General features: G+C 45.8%; 1 protein-coding gene across 2 annotated transcripts; it reads left to right on the top strand.

Annotated features, from left to right (window-relative positions):
* Positions 1–774: 774 nt before the first annotated feature.
* tnfsf10 (TNF superfamily member 10) lies at positions 775–11,625 on the top strand. 2 transcript variants are annotated; one of them, XM_076721611.1, is made up of 6 exons: positions 775–957; positions 1,900–2,025; positions 5,736–5,781; positions 5,968–6,084; positions 7,478–7,725; positions 8,778–11,625. In XM_076721611.1, exons 1-6 carry the CDS (start codon positions 850–852, stop codon positions 8,985–8,987), a joined length of 855 nt encoding a protein of 284 aa, XP_076577726.1. In that variant the 5' UTR covers positions 775–849; the 3' UTR covers positions 8,988–11,625. The 2 variants fall into 2 exon arrangements, with proteins under 2 accessions (XP_076577726.1, XP_076577727.1); XM_076721612.1 differs by having other exon boundaries at positions 792–957; positions 7,481–7,725; positions 8,778–11,614.
* Positions 11,626–13,349: the final 1,724 nt, after the last annotated feature.

Raw genomic sequence — 13,349 nt, 5'->3', positions numbered from 1 at the left:
TGTCCTCCTCAGATATCTGACCACGGAGAGAAAACACACGAGCGGCACCAGCTAACGATCCATCACTGCAGTGAACACTCAGATGATCATAGTGTGTCCTTAAAAACCTTTTCCTGAACACACTGAACAGCAGATCTAACAGCTGAGTAGCCGTATGTTACAGGATGCGATAAAATATGGAGAGATGTGGAACCAAAGCAGATGAAATCGGGGAAAGAAATGCCAAGAACGTCTAGAAAACATTTTTAAGAAGCCTGACATCTTGGTTACATGTGGTCTGAGGCAGCACGTGGTGGCAGGTTTGCCAAAGACCTTGGAGAAAAGCTTGATTTATGGTTTTCTCCTGAATCAGTGTGCTGCTCTTCGCTGGTGCAGAAAACAGGAATTCACGTTTGATTTGGAGGTTTAATATGAAGCGGCCGAGACTTTAGGTGAGTTTGAACATCATAAAAGTCACGTACGTGCCAGCTGCGGTGCCTCTCTGCGCGTGTTTTAAAGCTTTATCTCTGATCATATTCTGAAGGAAAATGTGTTTTTCTCCTGTAAAGCTCAGTGCAGAGATCAGCTGTAAAGATACGGCCGCGCACAATAAACTCTGAGGCTATCTGTGTTTGTCCAGCGCACAAATGAAACAATAATCTCTCCAGGAGAAATTCATAGAGGGAAAAGCTCTTGTTCTGCAGGCCGGCCCCGCCTCCTCCTCCTCCTCCTCCTCCTCCTCCTCCTGCTGCTTGCAGGGGACGGGGAGGGTAGAAGTTAAGGATATAGCTCTCTGCCATTGTTCTTGTTCTGGAAGTCTGAGAGCGACGGGACGACGCTGGTCGGGTACCGGACGGCGGGTCTGTCGTTATGACGGGCTCCGGTCCGAAGCTCGGGGTCCTCCTGCTGCTGGCGGTTCTGCTGCAGACTGTGGTCGTCACCATCACCGTGCTGCACTTCACCACTGCTCTAAATTCGGTAAGGAAAAATCAAAAGTTCGGCTACACGAACCGGAGGCGCGCGGCGGCTTTTACGCATCGCCAAGCAGTGCGCACCGCGAGGTGTGCGCGAAGTCCTCTGCCTTTGAGCGCAGCTGCGAGAAAACTAGACTTTTTGTTGACCTTGAACACTTGACTGAACTCTCTACAAACTTTAGCCCCGAGTTTAGTGATGACAGCGTTCAGAAAAACACTCTGAAGCCGTTTTTGTGCGCTCTGGTTCTGTCGCTGCGCTCAACAGCACCGATTCCTTTTCTGTTCTGCTCAATGCAGGCCACATATATGGCTTTCACAGTAAAACTGCTGCGCTTGGCAGAATGCAGCTTCATGCAATGGCACACACCTTCATTCTCTCTGCATTTGCAAACTCAAAAACAGGACAAGGAAGTAAAGAGCTCTGGCAGGACTGCAGCTTTTCTTCTGATGAGCTGTGATAATTAGGACGAGTTTTACAGCGCTGCGTGCACGCGCGCGTGTGCTGGACTCACTCTGCTTGTTTTGATGAAGCCAGAGTCCTTTGGTTACCTGGATTCAGTCCAGTCCAGCTCGCAGGCTGTGTTTACAGGAGTGAATCATTAACCCAGATGAGATGGAGCGGCAGTATATGAGGAAATGAAACCCAAACAGAAGAAGAAGAAGACGAGGGACGCAAGCCAGGAAATAATGTTGACTCAGGAGAAACTTTACGACGGTCGTAGTGACACTGGAGGTGACTGTGGGTGGAAACGGTGGTTTATTCCTATTATTATATTATCTTTGTAATTACATGACAACCTTCTATCAAATCTGCTAATCTGGACCACTTCTGTTACAGTTTTAGTGTTTACTGACAAACAGAAGTGAAGCCAGGCGGAGTCTTCCTCAGGTGTGTTTGATGAGGAGTTGAATTAACTGTTCGACCCTCTTCTTGGCGTCCTCACAGATGAAGGAGACATTTGCCAGGAGCAGCGTTTCCTGCCTGACGGGCGCCGACCTGCGGAGCATCACGGCCGTTCGGGGGGATCCGTGCTGGCAGGTCACCCAGCAGCTCCACCTGCTCATTGAGAAGGTATGACGACCTCCACGCTTCCAGACCCTGAAGCTAAACCTCACATCCTGATTGTGATCCTCAGGGTCAGGCTGAGTCGAGCATGACCTCACGGCTCCAGCACGTATCAGTGTTTGTCCATCAGTATTGATGACTCAGTAATTATTTGGCCAGCTGCTGAGATTTCTGGCTTTCAAAGCTTTTTCTGAGGCCTGCTCTGGATCAGAAAGCCCCCACCCACTGGAGACATGACTAACCTCCCCACACTTCAGCTGCAAAGGCCAACAAAGCAAACGATAAAGCAGATTCGTGACCAGTTTTATGTTGTCATACTTTTAGAACTGGGACTGAGACACGCAGGTTTCAACACTGAGGAAAGCTAAAAAACGAGACACATTGCTTCATTTAAGGCTCTTTTGGAGACATTTCAGGTCTGCCAGTGTCACACGTTTTCAGGGTTTTAATCCATTTAGAGCGAGAATCAGCTGATTTAACCATTAGAAATGTTATCTGCAGCTATTTTTCTAACCGTCACAGTCAAGTTCCAAGCAAAAGTGATCAAAATTCTCCACTTTCAGCTCCTCAAATGTAAGCGTTTACTTGACTTCTGCAGAGCGTTGCTTAGCTGGACTACGACGCAGCACCTCTTACGCCTGCACTGGAAAAACTCTGAACTAACCCTTTAAGACTTGATGCACCTTTTTTCACACATTCACTGTAACTGGTGGAATTTTAATTTCAGATCACACATCATGACAAACACGACGACACGAGAAAGACGTTGCAGCATCGTTTCTTCCTTCCATCACATGAAACTTAGAAATCTACTTTACTGCTCAGTGCAGAGATCGTTTCTCATCCTGACAGAGGGGTTTTATACATGTTCCTGTCTGAAAAAGGGAATTTATGCTGCTCGGTTTGAGAGTTTTCTTCTTCTTTGGACTTGTTGACGATATGGAGAAAGTAGAAAAACGCCAGCTTTACTTTTTGAAATGAAAGAAGTGAGGAGCAGCGAAGTGACCGACTGTCCCTCTGAGTTCAGCGTAGTGCAGAAATCACAGCTATTATCATTATTATGATCATTACAATCACTATTATGATCATTACCATCATTATTATGACCATTACCATCGTTATTATGACCATTATCATCATTATTCGGGACTTCCCGCGCTGCTGATCTGAGCTCTGAACAGAAGAAAAAGGCTGAAATGATCCAAATCACTGTCTGCAGACGCACAATGAGCTCCTTCATAGCTGGAGATGTGATGTGATCCTGTGAGGTTTAATCAGCACAGGAATGCCTTCACCTGCCCGCTCACACACACGCACGCACACACGCTCACACACTCACACACACACACACACACACACACACACACACACACACACGCTCACACGCTCACACGCACACACACTATTACTTTTCCTTTCCTTTCTCTTTGTGCGTGCTGCTTGTTTTTGCTCTCCTCTCCTGATTCTCCTCCTCTGACTCTCTTCAATAACACAGTCGGGTACTTTCTGACTCGGCCTCTTGATTAAATTTAGTTCAGAATATAAACAAAATGCTCGGACAGTCTGAGCCGGAGCGCCGCTGTTAACTCAGGACGCAGAGCGAGTAAATGTCTGTGAAGTGTTTGCTTCAGTTGCTGCTCGGTCTTGTGTGTTTTGTCTGTCGGTCGCTGCAGAAAGGAAACTCTAAATAAGATGAAGAATGTTAAACTAAGTCAGCGTCAGCTTGTTTTTGCATGACCAGACGTGTCTTCATACTGAGGCTTTATTACTGCTTCTGAGTAACTTCAAAACTCATATTTTCAGAATTAAGAAATCTGTCTGATCGACGCTGAAGAACAAACTGCTTTATTTAAAATCCACGTGCTCATTTTTAGGCTGGCGGCTCTAATTTAAAGGTAACTGTGAAGACTAAATGTTTAAAGTTGCTTTAAAAATCTTAGTAAGTGAAATTTTCCTGTTCTGTTGCAGATAATTTTGCAAATTTTAAGTAACATTTCCAACATTTAATTTTCTTGTCTTTTGGGAGCAGCGAGGGATGTAGACTGCAGTCATGCTAGCAGCTCTGTGAGGCTAAATGCTAACTTGAGAATGCTAGCCATGATGCTAACATGCTCACAATGACAGTGCTAACATGCTGATGTTCAGCGTGTTAGCATATGCTAATTAGCACTAAACATAAAGTGCAGCTGAGGCTGATGGGAACGTCTTCAGCTTTGGCTTTGCGTGTTTTTGGTCGTAAACAGAGGAATTGTAAAAATATCTGCCTCATGGTGGCGCTAGAGGAGAAGTCAGAGGATCAGCGAAGTCAGCAGGACTCATGAATGTCTGCGCAAATGTTCTGACAATCCGTCCAGTACTTGTTGAGATATTTGATGGCCATCGATCAGCCCGACGTAACGACGGAAAGCATCTAAAAACATCGCCGCTGAAATCCCTTTTGTTTTCTAATCGTTCCTGAGTCCTGAGCCAAAGATGAGAAGAAACAGATCTGGCTGTAAATCAGAGGTAATGACTTCAGAAACACATCAAACATGTTGGACCATTAGGGCTGAATTTTAGAACATGTGAACAAACTTCTGAGGACTGGCAGCGATTACAAAAGGCTGAAACATCCAGATAGATTCGGTTTTATGTCGGGATAATGGAGTCTGTGCAGTATTTGGACTTGAACGCCGTCCAGCGCTGAGCTGAAGCCTCTCGAGGAGCAGGACCACCACATTTGGACGAGCTTTTCCTGTTTAGCGTCATGCATTTGGGGGCTGATGAATAAATCCCACAGAAAACCTGCAGATCTTCCTTTGAAGCTTCCCTCACAATGAAGTCTTGCTTCGACTTCAAACTTCGAGAAGATTACAGTCGAGGCTCATTATGTGGCTCTTTTAGCCATAAAACATGGTTCCTGCTGACTGACTGCAGGTAAACTCAGCTCATAAATGAGTGGTTTTCTTTCAGCTTCCTCTCAGTTATTGCTGAGGCTGTAAAAATATTTTTAAAGTGGAAATCATTAACCTTGGAAACCTCGGCTGGCACCATCAGGCCACGCAGCAGCGCTGGTGGAGCCGTCTCCTCCGGCACAAGTCATTTATTATAATGAACGAATGATATTATGGAAAACATTCCTTTATACTATAACGTCGTCTTCCCCCTCTTTCCTCGTGCCTTCAGAATGCCTTTTTTTCACCATGTTTTTCCAATTTCTTTTATGTTTTTGGAAACAAACTCTTCTGAAATAAACACGTCCAGAGTCCACTACAGCTTCGAAAATCGTTTTCATCAGTTTGGCAGGAGGTGCATCTTTTCGGGCCAAATCCTTGGGTGAAGGAACGTAAAACATGGGGGGGGGGCTCGATTACCAGAGACGGATCTGTTACCGACCTGAACATGAAGGCTCCTTTTTATTTGGCGGAGCGAACTTCCTGATCCTGAAGTCAGACCTGTGGAGCGAGCTGGTGGCTCCTCCTGGCAGAGAAAGAGTTTTATATGTTAACTGCGTTTACAAATCAGTCTTGAGTTTTATGTTTTGGCGGCTTTTGGTTTGTTTTTTTAGCTTGAATCTGTTCTTTGTTATTGTTTTAAGGCTCAAGACGTCCTTTGAGAACACAATCCTGACTTCACTGTGTCCTTATCAGGCTTTCGTGCGGTTAATGTCACCAGTAAGTCGTTAAAAGCACATTCATGCATTCTTTAAAAACTGTTTTCTGCTGTTTTCCCTGCAGTCTCTGTCTCAGCGTTACCAGAGGCAGATTTCATCGGCAGTCAGAGGTGAGAAAACTGAACCGCAGAGATGAATGTTTGTGGTGACCTGATGCTGTTCAGGAGCATCGTGCAGCTGCAGCTTCTTCCTGCTCAGATTAAACACTTCAGCTTCCTTCAAGAACTTCATTGTCATTTTCCCGCAGTGGCTTGTTAACCTGTGAATTATCCTCCTGTTATTTATTTCCTCGTTAGATGAAGTGTCTCGGGTGCTGCCCTCACTTGTGATGGTGGACCGGGCTTCGCCTCGCCCCAAAGTCGCAGCCCATGTCACCGGCAGCTTTGTGCCCAAACTGGAGCGCGAGGGAGGAGGTGAGGGTGTCGGCGTTGGTTTAAAACGGATTCATTCCTGTGTCTCCGAAGTGTCACACAGGCCAACCTGACTTGGATCAGGCTGCACCAGACTCCATTTAAATTTTAGCTGTTTTAATTTGGCCCGGCGCTCACTAAATAAAAACCAGTCATTTTACAGACATGCCAAAATGGAAGAACACACAAGCAAAAATACAATGAAAACAGACAAATCAAAAGTTTCTACAGATCATGGGCTGCCTCCACTTTTTCTACAGAAGCCAAAAAAGGTTGGGAAGAATCTCTGGGACTGTTGGCTAATGCGGCGCAGAAGGCCGGCAGATGGCCTTAATGAATCCTGGGATGTACGTCCTGTGGTGCAACAACAAATAAACCAATAAAAGGGAAGATTTATTGGCTCCTTGATATCTGAGAGAGGTTTTCAAAGATCAGCTGCCAAAAGTTATACGGCCTCAGAACATTTGTACTAGACCTGGTCGGGTCTAGACCGTCTAACCTTTGACCAATGAAGCCCGTGTGCGATCTTCCCGTTGACAAATGGAGCACGAGTCAAATCGTTCGGGTGACTTTCTGCCAAACTGCATCTGGAATTTGTCCATTTAAGTCCTGTCCCCATTTGCTTTTGAGAGTTGATTGAGAAGGTTGGAAATCTTGCCTGTAACCTGCTGCGTGTTCGTCCTCAACTTTAAATCTAACGGAGATGCGGGAGGAAGCACAGCGTGAGGCTGCGGAGGTCTGCCACTGTAAATATCTATAAAACTGAGACGTGGGGATGTCAAATTTACTCACAGTCCCTCAAAACATGCACGAGGTCTGGAAGTGATGGGATCCCGCTCGGAAGCCAGATGTCAAAGATGTTGAGGGCTCTCAGAGTTTTCTGTCACTCACTGCCGTGACAACTAATGTGTTAATTGGAACTCTCTGTTATGAGGGTCTCTTTTGTCATCGAATTTATTTCAATTAAACTTCCAGTGATTTGTGGTCTGGTCACTGTGCAGAGGCGCTGAGTGCAGCTGTGCACTGACAGATGATCCCATCACAGAGAAGCTTCACAGGGAAAAGTACATTGTCTCTTAGATGTTGACTCCAAATCTACGGGAGCACATTTCTGAGAGGAACGGATGAAAAATTCAGAATGATGAATATAAAAACATTGATGGTGAAACGCTGCGTTTCTGTAGTAAGTGACATTTTTAACATCTTACTATCTCATAAAAAAAAACTGACGGACAGAAAATCCTAATTTAGACTTTGTAAATATCAGAATTTTCACTTAAAAAGTTTAAGTTTTCACTCACGATCTCGTAATTGGGCCTGAAAAATTCACAAATTTAACGTTTAATGTCGTATTTTGTTGTATTTGGTGATTTTATTCAGAACTGTTTGCTTCCAGCAGCTCCGGTCTCCGCCGGCCGTCGAGTTCAGGGACAGAAGATTTCGTGGTGGGAGGGGCAGAAGGGGCTGGCCTTCCTGCAGGACGTCCAGCTGGTGGACGGGGAACTGGTGGTGCCGCAGCCCGGCCTCTACTACGTCTACGCCCAGACCTACTTCAGACACACCCACTCCCTGCAGGAGGAGGGCGAGGACGGCGAGGAGGTGGAGGACAGAGGGAGACCGCTGCTGCAGTACGTCTACAAAAAGGTGAGTCAGATAAATGTGGCGGAGGACGGTGACGCCTCCAGCCAGACCTGAAGGGACTCCAGTTCATTGAAATGTAAAGTTGTGGCACTGAACACTCAGGGTGGTGGTGTCCTGTGAGTCTGACTCACTGAACCCTGTGATGAATGTGAATCCGGACAGTGAGCGTGTGATGCATCACAGCATGGCCAACGTCCAACAACCAGATCAATCTGAGACAGTCTGGAGGCTCGTGTCCTTTAATAAAAACGGGTGTAAATGTGAAGCTGACATTTAGTTCTCACCAGTTTGTCAAAAAACAACGCGGGTTTAAAGGTTACAGGAGGAAGTTAAGAGACATTTAAGCGTGAAATTTTAGCGTAAAAACAAGTGAATTTGATTCTGGATGTTTTCTGGTGGTTTAAAATGTGTTGAAGGACGTTCAGTCCAGATTCTGAGCTTTGAATCTTCCGTGCATTTGGCCGGCAGATGTTTGCCTTTGAGGAATTCATGTCGAGTCTCAACAAAGACCAAATGTGATGTTTTCACAAAGCAAACACGATGATTTGTGAAACTGTTCAAACTGGCCACATATTGACTAACACTGTCCTCGGGCTGAAGTCTCGGCTGCCCGCAGATCCATCAAACGGCCGTCTGCGCGAGAAATGTTTAAACAAATGCAGAGAGTTAAATTATGACTTTTCCATTATCTGATCAGATCAGTTCTAATCTGATCAGCCTTTAACGGCTCCCAGAGGAGAAATTTGTCTCTGCGTTCGACAGACAGTCAAGATAAATATCGCTGACAAACATTTTCCAGGACAAATAAAATCTGGTTAAAGTCATCCATTGTTTTTTTCAGAGCTCGGCTCACAGAGCGCACGGGGCCGGCTCTACTTTTCTCTGAACTGGGGTCATTAATAAGGATATCGTCATAGTTTTGAGCATAAATTATGACCAATAGCATCTGATTCATGGTCGATCTTAGCCGGTGCAAATTCCCACCCATAAAGTCAGCCTGAACGCCTCATTCCGTCCAGCTGCGCCCCCTCACTCACCTGTCCTTCCCCCTCCAGGTGAGCTCCTACCCGGTTCCCATCCTGCTGATGAAGACGAGCCGGACCTCTTGCTGGTCCCGGGGCTCCCAGTTCTCCCTCCACTCCGCCCACCAGGGGGGGCTGTTCCCGCTCAGCAGCGGCGACCGCCTGTTCGTCACCGTAACCAACGCCTCCGCCGTGGACATGGACGAGAAAAGCAGCTTCTTCGGGGCGTTTCTCGTCAGCTAGGCGATGAGGAGTCGGGATCCTGGGTCGGTCTGAGAGGAACCAGATCGGCCTGTTTTTGGTGTTTGCGATGAACAAATCCGTCTGGTTAAACATCAAATCGAGACTTTTCCCGCTAACGAGCCCAGAAAATGAAAAACTGCTGCAGCGACTAGCGGACGAGTCTGTCTCTGTTTTCAAGATCACAAACCAAAAGAATTTGACTGCACTGGTTTCCTGGAGACTGAGAGGAATTCGAGGCTGTGTGTGTGTGCGTGTGTGTGTGTGTGTGTGTGTGTGTGTGTGTGTGTGCGTGCGTGCGCGCATGTGTGTGTGCGTGAGCTAATCAAACTCAACAAATACTCGGATTTGCATTGTTCACGAGCAAAGCATCGTGGTTGTTTTGTGCACGCCGACGTTGAGACGCGACCCCTGACTAATCGCTGGTTTTTGTCTATTTGTCATCTGCTGTTGGGACTTTTTGGCTTTTTTTCACAGAAAATCATTGAAGCAGTTGTGTGCAAAAAACATAAATTAATGCTAAAACCTCAAGCCCTTCCATCATGCTACGTTCAAGGTCAATCTGGTGTCTGAATTTCCAAACATTTGACTTTTCTGCGACTGTCCGCTGAACCCACAGTGTGTAATAAACTGGTTTCTTCCTGTTCATCCAGTCATAATCTGCCCTAACTGGACTGGATTTTTAAAAGCTGGCTCCTAACTCAACCCACAAACATTAACAGCCTTCAGATTCTCCACATGGGGGCGCTGTTTGGGCATTTTAAACTTACACAGCCACATGCTGACCTGCGCCACCAATGGGAAAGTGAAGGCGCAGCAGTTTAGACTGGATGATTCCTCCTCTGCCGCCTTTAAGATCCGCTTGTTTGAACGTGAAGTGATAATCTGACTTCGCTGAGACTCTGGATGTGTGTGTGTGTAGAGATGTACATTTTTTTTGTGTATTTTGTCTTTGTGTGTTTCTAATCAGCCTGCAGACTCTGGTTCTGGGGCTCTCTGTGAGCTCGGCTCTTCATCGCCCCTCAGTCAGATTACAGTAAATGTTAAAAACCCGCTGTTTGCTAATCAGACCCTGCGCTGTGTTTCTGTTGGCAGCAGCGCCGCAGCCTCTCCTCCTGCTGTCCGTCTTCCAGCACGTTGGCTCGTCCGCCGTAACTGTTCTCCAAACGGTGCATTAAATGCTCCCTAATGGTTGGTATTCTCGGGCATTCATGTCATGCTGGATTGACTGCAGATGTGACGTCCAGATTCCGTTCACATCAGCATCCCAACAGCAGAAATGTGGGATTATTTTTCTGGAGCTCATCTGTCTTTCATGTGATTGTGGCTGCAGATCCACCGATGCTCAAGGACACATTAACCAAAATTATAAGTTAGATCTGACTTAAGGAAAGCTGGATGAAACGGGGAATACAACAAAGCTTGAAGGTCCATACTTGATTTAGGGAATAGTAGCTTGACAAAAAATTCTTCCTTTAAGGTCTATTGACCAGATTTCTACTGGAATAAACGGCCGTACTCTGAAGTCGGACCTCAGACGCAGAAAAATCCAAGTCGTTCAGAGTTTCCATGCAAACGTCAGTCTGCTGCAGGCGGCCATGTTTGACATGGCGTGGACGGCAGCATGAGACCAAAATGAAGCTGAAGAAGAAGCGTCAAAATCCTGCAGTTCCCTGAATGGCCGTTTGAGGCTGGCTCCAAAAGCGAGTCACTCCCCATAGACTTCCATATTAAAATGCTCAACTTCACAGCAGAAATGTTCACAGCTTGGTGCGAAAAAAAAAGTTTTGGTCCCTTCAGCTAATTTCCCCGTTTGTGACAACAGCACAGATGTGAAGTTTTATATAACTCAGTCCTTTCAATCATACTGAGGCTTACAGTTCTGTTTGAGTGACAGCTTGCTTTCATTCGGCCGCCTCAGCTCCACCCACCTCCACGGTCACTGCCAGTGATGGAGGCGGCCGCAGCCACGTCCTTCACCACGTGGCCGTGTCGCGTGACGAATGGCTGCTGAAGTCCATGAGATGCGGCTGAAAGCTAATACTAATATTTCCAGTCGAGAATTAACCCTCAGAAGCTCAGTTAGATTCACTGATTCATCCCGTTTTAGCGGCTGAACATCAGCATTGTTTTCTCCAATATGACGTTGAACGCAGCGTTCACTGTAGCACTTATGTAAATATCACAACTTTTGCCTTTTTTCACCTTAATGTCTTGTTTTTACTCTGAATGTATAGATTTCCTTTTTGTCAGTGTTGGTGTGCACACAGATGACTGTGTGTGTGTGTGACGCTCCAGGACCAAACATGAAGTAAGCTGGGTGGTGGTGGTTTACAGGCCGTATTTGTGCTCCTCGATATGAATGCACTGAAACTGATTACTACTTGTGAGGTGGATGTTGAGACACAGTACCTCGAGTTCAGCCTCCACGTGGAAGAACTGGAAACATCCAGCAGTGGCTCTTCTGCACCTCGAACACCTGGAAGGCATCAGAAAGCACACACCTGAACACACACCAGGTTCTCGACAGTGAAACTAAATTTAAATCGTTCGCCGGATTGACCAAAACTGAATGTGAATGTAAATAACCGGGAGTTTCTGTCTGTAAATATGTGAAATAAAGACGCTGGAAAAGGAACTTATGACACCTCTGATAGTGTTTGGTTGCAGCACCGGACGTCATCAGGCTGGGGAAAAGTACTAATACCACACTGTGAAAATACTCCAGTACAAGTAAAAGTCCTGCACTCAAAACCTTATTTAAGTATGTAAATATTATCAGCAGTATGTACTATAAGTATGAACAGTACTCGCAGGGCAGTGAAATGTTCCCTGCCTGCATGTTATTACTATCTCTGATACTGCTGTGATTTACTGCTGCAGACGTTTGAGCTCTTTTGAAGTACTTCATACACTGTGACTTTACATAAGGCATCACACGCTGTAAGAGATGTAACGATTGATCCGGTCTGATGAAAGCAGCGGGAGTCCTGTCTGTAAGTGCCCGGCTTCTTCTAAATTAAACCAAAATGATAGGGATCAGTCCTCCCTCTGATCTAAATCACTCCACTGAGGCTGCGCCAAGCTTTGACTCTAAATTGAATCACAATTCTAGTTTGTGCGAGTAATTGCGGATGTACGGGTGATTATTTTTGGCCGAGCTGAGTCATTTTATTTAATTAAGTCACTGAAAAAAAAAAAAAAATGCAGCTGCAGGAAGCCAAAAGTGCAGATAAACAGAAGCAACCTGTGCGGTCCTCATCGCGGGGTTTGATGCACGTTACTGGACAGTCACGTGGGTGTTGTGTCCTGGAGCTCATTAAACGCAGCACGGTGAAGCTCCATGCTGCCCTCTAGTGTTCAACTTCAGCACTGAAGGAACGACAAACCAACGCTTCCAGGACAGAGAGGAGGACAGAGGACAAAGAACTACACAAGACTGAGTAAGTTTTTGATTTTCTTTCTTTTTGTGGAAATATGTTACAGTTATATTACAGGTATTTAAATGCCCCGAGGGAGAACAAAAACCGTTTGGAGACACCAGAAAACTAACACTAAGAAGGAGACAGCAACTTAACTGAGACAGAAGTCCAGACTGGGTCGACGGAGCGGGCGAACTGATGCCCAACACGTAACTTATGTTAGGAGACGTCCAATAAATACTGCAAATGTTGTTAACGCAACTTATGAAAAACAAAACAGGAGACGAGGAAAACAGGCGCGTTCTCCTTCTTGAGTCCTTTGTGGTATTTAGCAGCATGTGTGTAGCTTCCAGAACCCAAAAACTTGTGAACAACAGTGTGCGGGGTCTGCAATCAACCAGAGTTTTTAACACAAGTCACAACAGAAGAAAACATTGTTTTTTTTTAGCTGTGTGTGGAAAAGTGCTTCAACTGGCGTCCTCGGCCCGTCAAACGGCAAACCGGGGACGCAAGTTTTGTCCTCCACCAGCCAGGACTCAACGTTTGATCGCTTTAATGATTTTTAGTACACAAGAACACGTTAGATGAGCGTCCGGGTGTCTCACACAGAATAAACATGGACAGACAGACAGACTGGACTGAACTGAAGTGAACGTTTGGCTGGTGGTGTTTAATTCACATCCTGGTTCTCGCAGCAGAGGATATCAAAAGTTGCATCATTGTGATTCATTGTGAACGTTTTGAAGTCGGAGCGGTCGCGTTCTTCGATAGTCACCCTCAATCCCGTGTTGGGTTTAGTGGTTTGGCAGAGTTTACAAAATACAATCTAGGTTTTACCTGTGAGAAAATATTCTGGTTGAATGCAGCTCTGCCCCTGCACCAGCTTCCATTGGTTTTTTTAATGTAACTTACAAAAAATATCATAAAATGTCTTCAGAAAAGA

This window comes from Chaetodon auriga, chromosome 21 (assembly GCF_051107435.1).
Source record: "Chaetodon auriga isolate fChaAug3 chromosome 21, fChaAug3.hap1, whole genome shotgun sequence".
NCBI lineage: Eukaryota > Metazoa > Chordata > Actinopteri > Chaetodontiformes > Chaetodontidae > Chaetodon > Chaetodon auriga.
Note: the sequence above shows the minus strand (reverse complement) of the source record. Positions and strands in the feature narration are given on the sequence as shown.